The following is a 14,690-nucleotide window of genomic DNA, read 5'->3' as shown; positions in this document are numbered from 1 at the left end:
TCTCAGCCGAGATCTGCTTGGAGTCTGAGCGTATCTACCAATCTCCTGGGCTAGTTCTTCATTGTAAATCCGAGGCTTTAAAGGAATTTCTCAAAGTCATGGAAATACAGTTTGACTCAGAAGACCTTTGATGTGATGAAACCCCAGGTTGGAATTACATCAGCGTGTTATGAGTAACCAGCCCAAGTCTAGTGGAGAGTACAGACGTTTCTAGAGTATTGCCAGAAATGAGAGGGAGCCACAGGAGGAGGACTGCGCTAACGTAACACAAGTTGCCCCAAAATAGCCACTCGGTCTCCAAAAGGTCAATGAAAACAAGGATATTTGACTCACCTGAAGTGTCTATCACAGTGCCACCCGCCTCTCTAATAATGACGGTCGCCGCTGCCAGGTCCCAGCAGTGTAACCCAAACTGGTAATAGGCATCTGCAGCGCCGGACGCCAGATGGCAGAGAGCCAGGGTCGAGCTCCCAATGACACGGACCCTAAACCCCGTGAGAAGGGGACACGGTAACGTAAAGCGGAAAATGCCTTCCATTTCAACCTGTGTGTCGATCGCAAAACGTGCAACGCGCTTGGGTGTTTTGGAACGACTTTCGGTCACAAATGTGAGACGTGTATTGTAAAGCACCTTACCCGTGAGCTTGAGCCTTCAGCAATCTCTCAATGTTACCAAGGAACAATTTCAAAGTTGCAGGGTCACGTTTCGGACCAATTTCTGTTAAAATTAAGGCCTTCGAGATATCTGCAATGTAGGAATTTTTTCCATTAGTCCAACAGCTTCCAGGTAGATTCTGGAAATTTCTTTTTAAATTAAACACCAATGGACTTTTCACAGAAAAACAATTTTCATGTCCCTTTTTTCACCCCAAACTCTTTCATAGGATAAATGACAATTTTGCATAAAATTCAAGCAAGACTAGATTTCTCACACCAAATGGTCTCATTTGAAAAATTCCCAAGCAACAGGAATATTAAAAGCAAGAATGCATTCTTACATTCCTTCTCTTTCCATACATTGTTTTATTTCATTGACCGGTCAGGTTTTGGCAAATTAGCAGTTAACTAAAAATAACCCAGTGACCTGGTAACTATTAATGATGCTAATCTAATCCTATTTGAAAACAGGATTGTTCTTGTATAGGGAACTTAAATGTAATTTGTCAACAGATGATAAACATTTGGGAATACAGTAAGAGGAAAGAAAAGCTCCTACCTAAATCATCAGTCACCCAGTATTAGCTCCCTTCCATTCTGACATTTCAAAGACTGAAGACACCTTATGACTGAAAAAAAACCCTTCTAACAAGCTAAAGCAGTACCTTTATTAAAAATAATAATATATCACTGTTATATTTGCACTGCGTTCAGCAACGGCCGTTCTGACCTATAGCAGGTGAGGTTATCAACCCTGTGTACAGCCAAAGGAGAGACTCACGGTGACTTGCAAGCTGTTGAAGCAGTCCTCACGTGAGATCTGAATATTGCTAGCATGCAACAAGCGTATGCCAGTGTAGGTGGAGATGGTTGGTCGAATGCCAAGCGTCCCTGCTTCTGCTGTGCCAGCTGAACGCGGAGGCATTAAAGATATGACAAAACTCAACGGTTTAGCGGTTGATTACTTACTAACTAGGCTGTGCCCAAGTGTCAGGTGGCACCTTCTACCCTGGGTTAAAGGCTAGGGAACGTCTACCTGATTATTACAGCTAATTGCAGAAGGTGAAAATTCTTAACAGAAGCAGCAAGGAGGTTTTCAAAAGCAAATTAGACTGGAGTGAGACATCATTTAATTAAACAGGCTAATGATGAATTTAGTATCGCAGAGGAACATTACGGACTCAAGCAATGCGGGAAATGGTTGGTGAGTAACAGGTACATAATTAGATTAAAAGTTACCCAGTATCACAGAGCTTAAGTGTAGGAACATAGATTTAACAACGGCTTCTAAAATTACTGCATTAAAATATATTAACACCAATCCAGGCATGCTGCAGGGTATTCGCTGTTTAGCCACCACTGAAAGCTCTGGATGGTGAAACCAATCTGCCTTAGATCTTTCTGCATAACAGACCCAATTTATAATTACAGAACACTTAACGCATGCCTCACTGCTGAAATGCACCGAACATTCACACCACACCAGTCATCGCTAGGTCGTGACTAAGACGGTTGTTCTTTTGAGTTATTAATTATATTTCTAATGCATAAAAGGATCTCTTCAATTCTCATCAGACTACAGGTAGGAATTGGATGAAGAGACTAAGGCAAGGGAGAGGGAGGTGTCAGCTTAGGAGAAGGAGCTGGCTGATCACAAGACTTGATGAGGTTTCAGGAACTCAAGGTACAAGAGCAAATTTACTGACTACTCCTCACTCTGACAGAGGCCAGAGAAATAAGGAGGTTTGGTAGAAGAGATTTAACAGTGATATGGACAGGTTTATGAGGAAACAATCAAATCTGTTGACCACAGAAGATTAAAAAAAGAAAATACAGTATTAGCACATGTAAGACCTGACCTGAATCTAAGCATGAGAAGAAAGTATCGCTGAAGATCAAAGGGAAGATGGATCCTTCATTTAAGTGTGTCCTGACTGCTTGGACTCCCATACCAGACCTCTACAGAATTTGGCATTGACAGAGAACAGCATTTGCCTGGACTGTGATTTCAAATTATTAAATCTGAACAATGCATGTATAGTATAGATTAATGTTATACACTAGCCACATTTCCTGAAAAGTATGAAGTAATGTGACAGCCTGGATCTCCAACACATCATGCATTGGTGAAGGCTACTTGAGTTCCAGCGGCAGGTACAGGGACACACACTCTCTCTTCCAGGGTTGGCTTATTTTACTGAAGCCAAAACCCTTACAAGAAGAGAGCAACTCTGATTTTATACACTTAAAAACGTCAACAGAAGTGAGACTAAAGAAGATCCATCTTCGCTGGTGAAACTGCCCACCACCAAATGATGTCTCTCGAAACAAAGGAAAATTTCAATGCATTTGGAAGGGCAGAAGGTCCTTGCCATGTTCTAGACACCCCAAGGCACAGGATGTCCAGAGAAGGGAGGACTAAAGCAGCATGTGCCAAAATCGTTCCTTGCTCAGGGGGAAACCAGAACTCTCTGACTGCAGAAGCAAGTGAGGCCATTTCAAGAGTGTCTCAGCCCAACTGGGAGCACCCCTAGTTTTTCCCAATAGTCTCTGCCAGCATGGGCTTTTGTGGAATATGAAATATTCAAGCACTGACAAAAATGTGATGTATAATCAGGGATTAAAATTTTAGGGGACACTCACTTCACAATTTGTTCCATCTCTCCATACAGGGAGACCCCAGCTCACTATTAATTCAGGTGAATAGACAAAATTCCCAAATTCCAGGGAAGTTTTGATACAGGATCTGCTTGGAGCACTACAACAACTCCGTATGTTGCACTGCTTGAACTTTTCTGTGTTTCAAGTTCATTAGAACTCTTTTTGGGATGACATTTTTAGCATCTCCTGTGTAAAATGATGTACATTTTTGGCACATGTCTGCCTCTGTCTACAAATGAGTGCATTTTGATCGATTAAAAGTTCTCTACAAACACCTGATTATTATCTATTATCATTAGATAAACAGACAGATCTATGACTCGGTTTACCACTAAAAGATTTCCTTTAAAGTGTTGACTAAGTAAGTGTTGCTAGCTATTCGTACGCTGAAACACACCTCACACACAAAGGCAAGCTGTTAAAGAACCCCTAACGAAGCATGCATCCTTCAGTTTACTGTTAGCATGAATGCCTACAGGCATAATACACTTTATGACATACAAGTTTATTGGAAAGTAAGTGAATGACGGCCGCCATAGTACTCTGAAGTTGATTCACCATTCCCATTGCATCTTGCTCATGAAAAGTGATGCCAGTGTACGGCTGGAATGAAACTGGTGAATCTACTCATTCTTCCTTATTTTAAACAATGGTTATGAAGCAAAATATTTTAGGATTATTTAAATAGTTCACATTCAGATGCATATTTTAAAAAGAAAATGAGGAAAGTTGTGATTTTTCAGCAAAAAACCCAAACACACAACAACAAAATTATCATGCAGGTGAAAGACTTTCCATCAGGATAATGATGTTCATTATCCTAATGATGATTTGCAACAACTCTGAAACAAAATTAACATATTCCTTTTAGAGTTCTAACAAAATCTAGACCAACCTGTCTCTTTTGATACCTGAAGCCTTTTGTCATTACAAAATGCCCCTTGACCTCTTCTACCAGTGTATAATCGTTCTTCAGTGCAGTGGTAAATTACACCAAATTCAAGCTTTAAGATTTTGAAAAGGAAAGAAATGAATGCAACTCAAATTACTCATCATAAATATAAACAACTACTAATGGCAGAAAGATCAGCAATATTTTAATTGGTACAAGTAATCAAAGATTATATTGATGCTAATAAACTGAAAATATTTTACTATTACTGTGATATAGGTCATATAAAATTCAGTTTATAAAGAGAAGTTAATGCAATCTGTGAGCTTCTAAAACTCTTACTTGCAGCTTGTTTGCGTTCACACTGGAATGGGTTAAATGCTAAGCTGATTTCAAATTCAGTTGTATGTTTTGATTGAAAGTGTGCAAGTCCCCTAAGGCCAGATTCTGAATGTTTTACTTTCACTGGGGAGCCGTTACACCTAGAAGTAACCCTGCTGACTTCGCCTGGACCCTGAAGATTTGCAGCCCCAAACACATAGAGATGATCAGTCAGGCATCCCAACTCAGCAGGCATGGCACACTGTTTATTAGCAGTGGATGCTCTTATATGCACTTCGCCTTTCCTGCTGCATTTAATCTGCCCGCCTTTTCAACCAAATTAGTAGGCTCCAGTCACTTGTTCAGTTGTTTCTCTGCAAAATCCTTTTGTTTACACGTAAAAGTGAGAATCTCATGAAGTCACACGGCTGCAGGTGAAGGAAGTTTGAAGAGAAATACTAAATACTGTGACCCTCAACGAAAGCTTGAGCATGAGCAACACTGGATTTTTTGTGGGAATATCTGTTTACCAATGACAAGAGGGTCAGAATTTGACTCCTCATTTAATCCCAAGGTATTTAATATTTCCATTACTTTAACAGGTTTCACCAAAAGGATTTAAAGCACTTTACAAACTTCAATGATCAGCTCCTAAAATCACCCCCAGATAATTGCTATTAGCAATATCTTATTTAGGGCTGGACAGATACACAAAAATTAAGTGACTTGCCCAAGGTCACAGAATTAGTTGGTAACGAGGTCAAGAAAACACCTCTGATGTTCCGGAATCCAAATTTTTTCCTGCAGCCCTCCTCCATTCAGTGTGAATAATCATTGGTGTTCATCAGCGACAATTCAAAGGGAATAGGCTGTCCTCGCTCCCTACCCTGAGGTCCCATCTAAACCAAGTGGGGTTTTTTGAGGAACACACTATTAATAGACTTTCTCCCTGAAGACATCTGCAGGAATTTCTTCAGTTCAAGGCCTACATTCAGGCCAGTTCCCCTGTGTGTACTTTGGCTCCTTTTCAGCTTATTACTTTTTTCTGCTTTTCCCATTTGTTTGCTGAGGGAGATTTAACATTATTCTTTATTTTTGTTTCAGCTTTGTTTAGTTTACATAACCCAAAATATGCAGCATCAAAATCATGATGGTGTTCTAGAAAACATAAATATTAGAGAAAGCTGTCTGGTAATAATATGTGGTAGTAAAAAGGACCCTTGGGAATGAATAAACTGCAGAAAAGCATGGAAGTGTTTCTCTGCAGTTTCCATGTTTGAAAAGTCTAACTGGAGAAGTACACAACATTACTCTTTAAATCAGTAAGAGCCACTAGCACATCTGAAAACTATGCTGTTATTGCACAGAATTCTTGCTGGCTTCACTTACAGCTATACATATATTTAAGATCGTGGAATCAGGCTGAAAGAGGCACATTCCTTGGCAATTTGAACAGCTATTTCTTCTGTATATATCAAGCTGTAAACCAGCAACGTCTGGAGAAAAGGCACTAGCATAAACAAGTACAGCTAGGAAACTGAAAACAGCACGTACGAAAGCTAGGTACTTCTTCTCCCCCGTAATCAAGGTCTCACGTGGGAAAGATAGTTATTTTACTGTGTTAAGAAAACCACAAAGGCAGATTAAATGAACTAGGCCGATAATTTTGCACTCTTCATGGCAATCAGTTCTGCATTGCCTCCTAGCAGCAGTTAGCTATCACAGATACTGCCAGCAGGACAGAAGCAGTAATAGTAACGTAAGGACACTGGGAGATACATTTAAATTATGAACAGGCAGCACTATATTTAACTCATTATGGTTTCGTCTTACAGAACTTTGCTCATACCAGTACTGCCTTTTTCCTCCCTCACATTAAGTCCTGTAATATTTATAATAATTTGTAAGAACTGGCTTGTAATTGCCAGCTTGCGTAAGCAAGTTTTGAAGGACTACAACTTTAGACTAGCAGAGTATGAGCAAATGCATTTAAAAAGCGTGGAAAAACCTGAATAGTGGCTCTTCTTTTTTTTTTTTTAATATAATTTGATTTTATTTAAAGTTCCCACAGGGTTTGAGGCTTCTAAGCAGCTATCAGGTACCCATCTTAAAGAAGACACTTCATACCTCTTTGTTAACAGCAAACCCAATGCTCACTGCCACTGTTGGAAATCTGTGAAAAATAAGAAATTAAGTATTATTGATTAAAAAAATCTCAACTTACTCCTTACACAACTCCTTTAGGCAACAAAACCCCATATGGAGCTCTGTGATTTTACTTGTGTCAAAATGCTCTTGAGATTGTACTGTTTCTCCTTTGTCAGCCTCTTGAACTTTGCCAGTTCCTTTAAAAATGTAATTCAATGTTGGAGAAGGCAAGAAATAAACAAACGAAAACATCAGGATTTTTATACTAAATTTCTTATAGCATACACATACTGTAACACATTTAGTATAAAAATTTCAGTGACCATCTTGCTTTAGTGCAATTGAATTATCCAGTATCAAATCACTAACGTTGTTACAACAAGTCATCACTTTTAAGAGCACCTTTTGTTCAAGTTCAGGCACCCAAGACAGCAATTAAGTAGCACGGAGATACCTTGCTGCTGACATCAACATAAGGAGAAACCAGTTCCACTACGTTCTCTTTAGTCAAAGTGATGATCATTTACATAATTTGGTCCTTTTGACAAAAGTAGGATTATTGCATTTTCAGCAATGAAATAAATTAATTTCTTAAAAACACGTTTTAAAAAAGGGCTGTAAAGATCCAGAAAACATTGCTAGAAGAGAAAATTCTACTTAATTGCATGAAACACCTGCACACGACACCCTCCCACCCTCTGCTTGAACTCTCTGTAATTGCACCAGAAGTCCAGGAAATGCCCTTTTTTTTTTTTTTTAATGACAACAGCAGTTATCTTAAGTCACTGACTATGAGGCAGAACATATTTAAGGTTTTTAAGTAGAAGTATTATGAACAACCATTAGTTTACAACTCCTAGCAGTCAAATGATTAATTAAACTATTGCATTTTTACAGTAACGATGCTCAGATTTCCTACTGCAGACAGGTATTACAGAAATTTAAAATAAGTAACTATGTACAACTTAGTTTTCAGTTCTGCCCTACATATATGCAGCAGTTGTACTTCCCCGGAAAAATAAGCACTTGTATTGGAAAGGGAGAAAACTCCACTACTAAAAGGAATGTGTAACAACCACATAAGGCGTTAGGCCAAGTGTCATGACAGCACAGCCTTGTTCCTCCAGTTCAGCTCAAGTCTCTGCACGTTCATGTGCGGTTGGATATGTAAACGAGCTGTGAGTCAAGAGCTTTGGGTCATTAAGCAATCAGCAGAACCTTCAGCTTACCCTCAGATAAGAGTACAGAGCTCTCTCCAGCACAAACACACACTCCCTCAGATATACCACGAGAGGAGCACAAAGAGAAAGGGATGACTCCCACTTATGAGTCAAAGGAGCAAATCTACCACAGTAAAGCACCTTTAAGCGGAGGGGAGGGTTTGTGAGAAGCTACATTTTGCCTTTTTTTTTATGTATTCCCCAGTTCACTGTCCACTTACCTGTGCACAAAGTTGCACGTTCCATCAACAGGGTCAATTATCCAGGTTGGACTGTCAGTGAGGACACATTTTGAACCAGCAGCAGTGGATTCTTCTGCAATAAACCTGCATTTGGTGTGGAGTAAAGCAAATGTCGCAGAAAATGGGCTTAGATATGCGAATCGGAAAGTCAAACTCTGTCTTTCTGCTTTTGAAGAGATACTTAATTTATATACACATCTATATATAATATTTTTGTATATATGTGTATGCACATATAAACACACATTGCATTTTTAATTTGGGAATGGGGAACTTCCACAGAAACTTCGAAGGAGACATCTCAAATTTATAGCATACTGTTTTACATGATAAACACCCCCCTGCATTTATGTTCCCTTTCCTAATATACCATTAAGAAAGTCAGGAAAATGAATGCAGGATTGGATCTGAACTGGCGTCCCTGGAACTCTAGAAGAATTTGTTTTTTATGCAGAATGTAATTTTATGGGTTAGGCCTGTCTTTTACAGTAAATAAAATTAACAGCAAACTGTAGTTGCTTCTCTTTCGCAGTCAAATTCAGTCAGCATTTAATGCACTCTTAGAAAATCCACAATCTCACTCCTACTTGAATTTTTTACAGTAGTCTGACTCAGGAAACGAAAAGGTTTACAAAGCTGAACTTTCTTTTTCCCATGACCCAGGGAAAATCAACAAATTAATTTTTTGTTTGTTTGGATGCACAAGGCACACATTGAAATCTGAGCTCATCTTCTGTTCTGTCCCAATTTCTTTTAGTAGATATGCTTTTTCCCCTCCCCTCCCCCTCCTTTTTCCCTGGGAAACGAACATCCAGTTCTGTTTCCTGCTGTTTTTGACCTTAATTATCCCTGTTCTCCCATAAACTGCTCAGGGTCTGTTTCTGTAAGTGCTGTGCAGGTGCTACTCTCACAGATCTGAATGGGGTCCTGGATGTGCAGAGGGTGTAGAATCAGACTGCTGGTACTGAATCTTGCTTTTGGTTTCACAATCAACTGGTAGTGATTGTTAAGACGAAAAAGCTTCTCTCAAAGACACAAACAGAAAAAATTTGAATAAAATAAAGAGAAAACAGCTTTTGCAGAAACAGCTGCTTCCCTAGGACTAGAGTAGCAGCTATTTTCTTTTGTGCCCTCAGCACGCACCGCATGATGCTACGTAACACTTGCAACCACGAGCTTAAATTGTTCTACAGACAGCACAAGAGGAGACTTCTTGAATTTTCCAAATGCGACTCTGCCTTCCCCTCAGTAGAAAGGGACTATTTTGATGGCGTTATGGGCCCCCAGTTGATACGAAGAGGAATTAGGACGTGTTTGTTACTATTTTCATCTCCATTAAAGATAACAGCTGAGGGATGAAGTGCTAGTGTGCAACTGAGAAACAGGAAAGACTTGAACAAGTGTTTGGAATTCTCAGTCAAACATAGCACCTAGCAAACTCCTTGCTCTAAATATTCCATTATTTTGCCTTGTTGGTGCTGTTGACTTTTGCTTTTACAAATCTTGTCATTAGCACCTAAACCCAACCAGCTCCCCAGCCACAGCCTGAACTGTAGCTGCTGTTTTGCCAGTCAAAGAAAGGTGACATGGGAACCTCTTTGAAGACAAGAGTGTAAGGAGTTTTGCCCTCAGGTATCCTAAGTCCTTCCCTTGCCTTTTCCTTAGAGCAAGGTGCGACTCTGCAGTCCTCACATACAGAAATGCTAACGTGAAGCCGGGGCACAGCACTGCCATTGGTAGAAGTCTTCATGTTCAAGCACATTTTTTTCCAAAACAAATGTAGGAAAAATTATGTGCACATTTTAAGAAATTTGGGCTAATAGGGTAAAATCAGAATATCAGAGGATCACAGAATGCTTTGGGTTGGAAGGGACCTTAAACATCACCTAGTTCCAACCCCCCTGCCATGGGCAGGGACACCTTCCACTAGACCAGGTTGCTCAAAGCCTCATCCAGCCTGGCCTTGAACACTTCCAGGGATGGGGCATCCACAGCTTCTCTGGGCAACCTGTTCCAGTGCCTCACCCCCCTCTCCGGGAAGAACTTCTTCCTGATATCTGATCTAAATCTACCCGCAAGGGTACATTACAAGGGGTAATTTAAACCCATTACCCCTTGTCCTATTAAGCCACTTGCTGTTATACAGTAGTGGGTACTGTAAGAGGTCCTCAGATGTGTTGCTCTATGGCTCCCTGTCCTGTGAAAACATGCAAACTAAGCAAAACATTCAGCCTGAAGTACTGGGGAACAAATTTTAGGAACATCTTAAGAAGTGGGAGGGGTAGCCATGTTATCACAGTAGTTAATTCAATATGCCAGCCTGCCAGCTCTTTTGACCTCTCTTCAAATCTGGATTACCGTTTTCTCCCACTGAAAACGAGTCCAGTAATTTTAGCCTAGCCTTAGTGGACATCTGTTCATACCACAGCGCCGCTCTGAAATTCGTTGCTGGAACGGCAGGGCAACGGTAGCACGGCATGAGCCACGTCGGGATGGGTACCCAGTCGAGTGCAGGAGTGTCAAACTGGGGCTACCCCTCACCCATCCCTGTATGGGGGTCTGAGGGCAGAAAGCCAAACAGCTAGAGTTGGATGTCACCCACCGTGATGGCTGTGTCCTGATCTTAACATCTACAGGATTAAGGCCACAATTAACACCAAACTTGATGACAACTTGTGTAACAATAACACAGGCAAATGGCACGACAGCCTTTTTCAACCAGTAGTCCTGGATATTCTGGTTGTGTCTACCCACAACTCAAAGATCTACCAGAAAAAAATATCCTTTTGAAAAGACTCACTCGGAGCATGTCAGAGTACCAAAGGGTGGGCAAAGATGAAAACTCGGGTGAAGCACGGATGAGGAAGATACATATCCCTTAGTCAAGCAGAGAGAAGAAAGAAACATGGGACAGAATTACCTTTTTAACAGGTTTTTCTAATATTTCTCTTAACTTCTGAGTAAATTTCTGGTACCTCAAGACTCATCACTGCCACAGTGCAAACAGCACAGATTCTAATGAGATCCCTTTTAATTTTTATAACTCCTAAGGTACATTTTTTGATTCAGAGAACATAAGCATCACGATGATTTAAGGGAAAAAGAACTAACAGAAATCTTCCGTGATGTTTTCAACAGCCAGATTAGGGGAAAGCCTGAACATAATTTAAATGATCTTTTAAGGCTTTCATTGCACTTTAATCTAAACCTTGATTGATACTGTGGGCTCCTCATTGGAAGTGTTTTAACCTAGTCTAGTTAAACCTAGTTTTAAGCTATTGTTTAAATGCCTTCACCGTTTGAACAAAGCCCAATCAAAACCAACAACCAATATCAGCAAGAAATAATTGTTTTGAATAAAATGGCAATTCCTTCATTTGCTTATAAGGTCAGAAGTTAACTGTACAGAGTTAATAAACTCAGAGATTTTTCAGCTCCTAGGTCTATGTTGACCTTACAACTTCTGTTCCCATTCTGAGTAACTCGAGTGTTTTTGATGATTCTCGTTTTATGTGAAATGTGTGTTTTATGTTCTCTGCCGGGTTGTTCAAGGGAAAAAAAAAACCCAACGTGAAGAGTGGAGATGAGAAAAGAGCAGAGCCAGCAACAGCAGAAGGAGTATTACACAAATAATAGGCTTGTAAAGCCTGGCACTCTCTTGAGAATCGCAGCCAAGAACCACACACTCCACTGTACAGTACTGCTTCAGCGTGTGATCACACACAACACGTATTTAGAAAGCCGTGTTTAGTATATAATGTTCTCTGTCTGCTCCTCCTTATGGTGGTTTTTTTTTCCAGCAGCATCACTGACAAACAGATTAGAAGCTGAGCTCTCCAGATTTTCATCTTTGTGATTTCTGCGTGGCACTAGAGTGCAAGGCTCATCTCCATCAGAGATGCACACAGTTAGAAGGAAGTCATACAGTATTTAAGGGACGCACAGGCTCTGCAGGAAGATGAATTCTATCCTTGCGGCCTGAAGTCAAATGTGGAAATCGACTGCAGAGTATCTGCATCAAACCAAACCCAGCCAACTAATACAAACCCTCTCTCTGACCTGTCCATGAGCTAGGAGTGGTTATTTTCAAACTGACCGTAACAATTCAAGAGGAATTAACAATTTGATCTATTTTTAAAACCCTGGGTTGACACCCCATATAGTAATTTAACACCTGTTTATGTATATGCATCAAATTAAGATGATGATAACCAACCCTGCTTCTCACTGATTTTAGGATTCTACACAACACAAGGCAAATGTGATTCAATACGATACTTGTCCTGCTCTGGCAAACACTTATGTATGATGGCAAAAGAAGGTGAAGGAAAGGTCTGCAGGATGGGACCTTTGCTATTAATTCCAGCTATGGATACCCTTAGAGTAATTCTTATACAACAGAGAACAGTATTCTGAAAATCATGGAGACCCATATGAAACCTTCACACACGCTGTCCCTACAGGAAACTTTACTATTTAATACTTAAATCAAGGAGCATAGCTATTAGTAAATACAAAGTACAAAGTATAGGGAAGTGGTACGTTTTAAACAAAGGAGTATTATGAAAGTGTCCAACAGCAACAGGCTAATACACAAGGAAGATCTATAGACTTTTACAATTCTATTTAAATGCCAGTCAGATATATATACAGCCCTTAAAACAAAAAAGGCCACTGAGAGTTTCTTTATATAGGCACTCACCTGTGGGAGGGAAACTTCTCTTTCAGGACAGAAACAATTAAATTTTCAACAAAATGATCAGTTTCTGTCACAAGATCTGCTGCAGATGTCTTTGTGGACACTTGTTTTTCCTCTGTTAGAGCTTTCCTAATAATCTGAAACAGAAGTTGACAAATTAGATTCGCTGGCCATTCATCCTGTGCACACTAATATTTGCTGCAAAATCATAGCTGATCCTGAAAAACAACTGTAGGCCTAATTGTACCACAAGCTGTTCTAATTCTTCTGACTAAAAATCCTTCTGAGCTAAGGAACAGTCTTTGGGAACACGGCATTTGATCACTCTGCAAGAACCTCTCCTGACAGCCTAGAAAAGGATTAATGAATGGGATGCAACTACTGGAATAAAAGGATGATGGCAGTCATCATGATTTAAGAAATGACAAAAAATACATGTAAGATAAGAAAGAGCCTCGAGGCTCAGGAATTTTTCATGGAAACCCCTGTTTCTTTTTTAATTTACAGGGCCAGTACCCACTGCTCTCTTACTTTTAAAAACATGCAATAAGGCAAACCCCCTTGGTGCCTTTTTTTTGCCAACAAAGACACACAAAGTTTATTTTGTCTTGTGTATACGTGTTTTCGGAACTTCAAGTGCTGACCCCCCGCTAGTTCCCAAAGAACTGCTATATATTTAAGAAAAACAAAAAGTCAGACTTTTCCCTAGATACGGAACCAGTGATCTAACCCTGGATTCTCTTCTGGAAAAGCCTTTATCTCATTTTCAAGGGACTAAACCACATCAAGTGCAAATGCACACATGGGAAAACAGTTAATAAAAGCTTTTTCCCAATTTTCCCATTTTCTTTTTGTTTTTTTCCACTCCATTAAAAAGGAAAATAAGGGGCAGGATGCAAAGGAAGCTGAGTTACTTTTTAACCAGGGAAAATGATAAACTAGTTGAAATTAGGAAAACCAAAACAAAGCAAAAATTAAGCACCACTTATTTGTATAGAAAAACATTAACTAAAACCAGCACCAACAAGACCGATATTCCAAGTCCCTTCTGAAACTTACGTATTTCAATTGTTTAACTACATTTCCATAGATCAAGGCATTTTAAAACCATTGAGACTGTTTGATGAACAAAGAGAACAGTTCTGCTGTATTATGCATGGGAAGGGGAACCAGCACCTCCCAAATTTCAGTCTCAGCTCTTGGTTTTCCTAGTAAAAAATACCATGTTTGAAGGGTATGCTGATTGTTCTGACAAGTAACGGACATTGCTGACTGTTGCCTTAGTAAGGAAGGTATCTGGACTAACGTTTCTGCATTGGGAGCAGTAAAACGACAGTTGTGCCTATTTACTGAGCTCATGCGGGCAGGTTAATACTTTTTGGTTTGAGGTCTTGCTAAATTTTGTTATTGTATATTAAAATATTAGCAACGCTTAATCTTTTTACTTCCCACAATGCCCTACATGGTTTTGCTGAAGGTTTTACTACAGAAGCATAAAAGTGTAGCCCTAGGAAGGCCCCTGGGCTCCTCTTCAGTCCAAGGCAAACTCCAAAACACTCCAACCATCTCAGTTGTGTATTCTAAAAAAACTGCTACACCGATACCTTTTATTTGAATTGCCCTTCTTTACTTTTATATTGCCTATATATAAGTAAATGCCCCCCTCGGAACTGGGCTCAGAACTTTGCACAGTGAAATAGATGAGGCATACACTCCTTCCGATAGAGTGGATTTGAATTTCTTCGTAGCAGTGCCATGTTCACGACTTCTGTTTCAATACATAGTAGATTGAATCTCCACATGCTCAGGAGGGGAGTGAGATCACGCCTGAACCTTGCTGAAAAAAGAAA

At 39.9% G+C, this 14,690-nt stretch overlaps 1 protein-coding gene across 1 annotated transcript; it reads right to left on the bottom strand.

Annotated features, from left to right (window-relative positions):
- Positions 1-262: 262 nt before the first annotated feature.
- On the bottom strand, positions 263-12,977 carry IMPA2 (inositol(myo)-1(or 4)-monophosphatase 2; the record flags this gene model as incomplete). The annotated part of the gene is made up of 6 exons (XM_010157163.1): positions 263-485; positions 637-745; positions 4,214-4,322; positions 6,659-6,704; positions 8,121-8,225; positions 12,844-12,977. Coding segments are annotated over 6 exons (726 nt in total), but the record flags the coding sequence as incomplete, so codon positions are not given.
- Between the last annotated feature and the right edge of the window lie 1,713 nt (positions 12,978-14,690).

This window comes from Eurypyga helias, unplaced genomic scaffold (genome assembly GCF_000690775.1).
Source record: "Eurypyga helias isolate BGI_N326 unplaced genomic scaffold, ASM69077v1 scaffold24018, whole genome shotgun sequence".
Taxonomy (NCBI): Eukaryota; Metazoa; Chordata; class Aves; order Eurypygiformes; family Eurypygidae; genus Eurypyga; species Eurypyga helias.
Note: the sequence above shows the minus strand (reverse complement) of the source record. Positions and strands in the feature narration are given on the sequence as shown.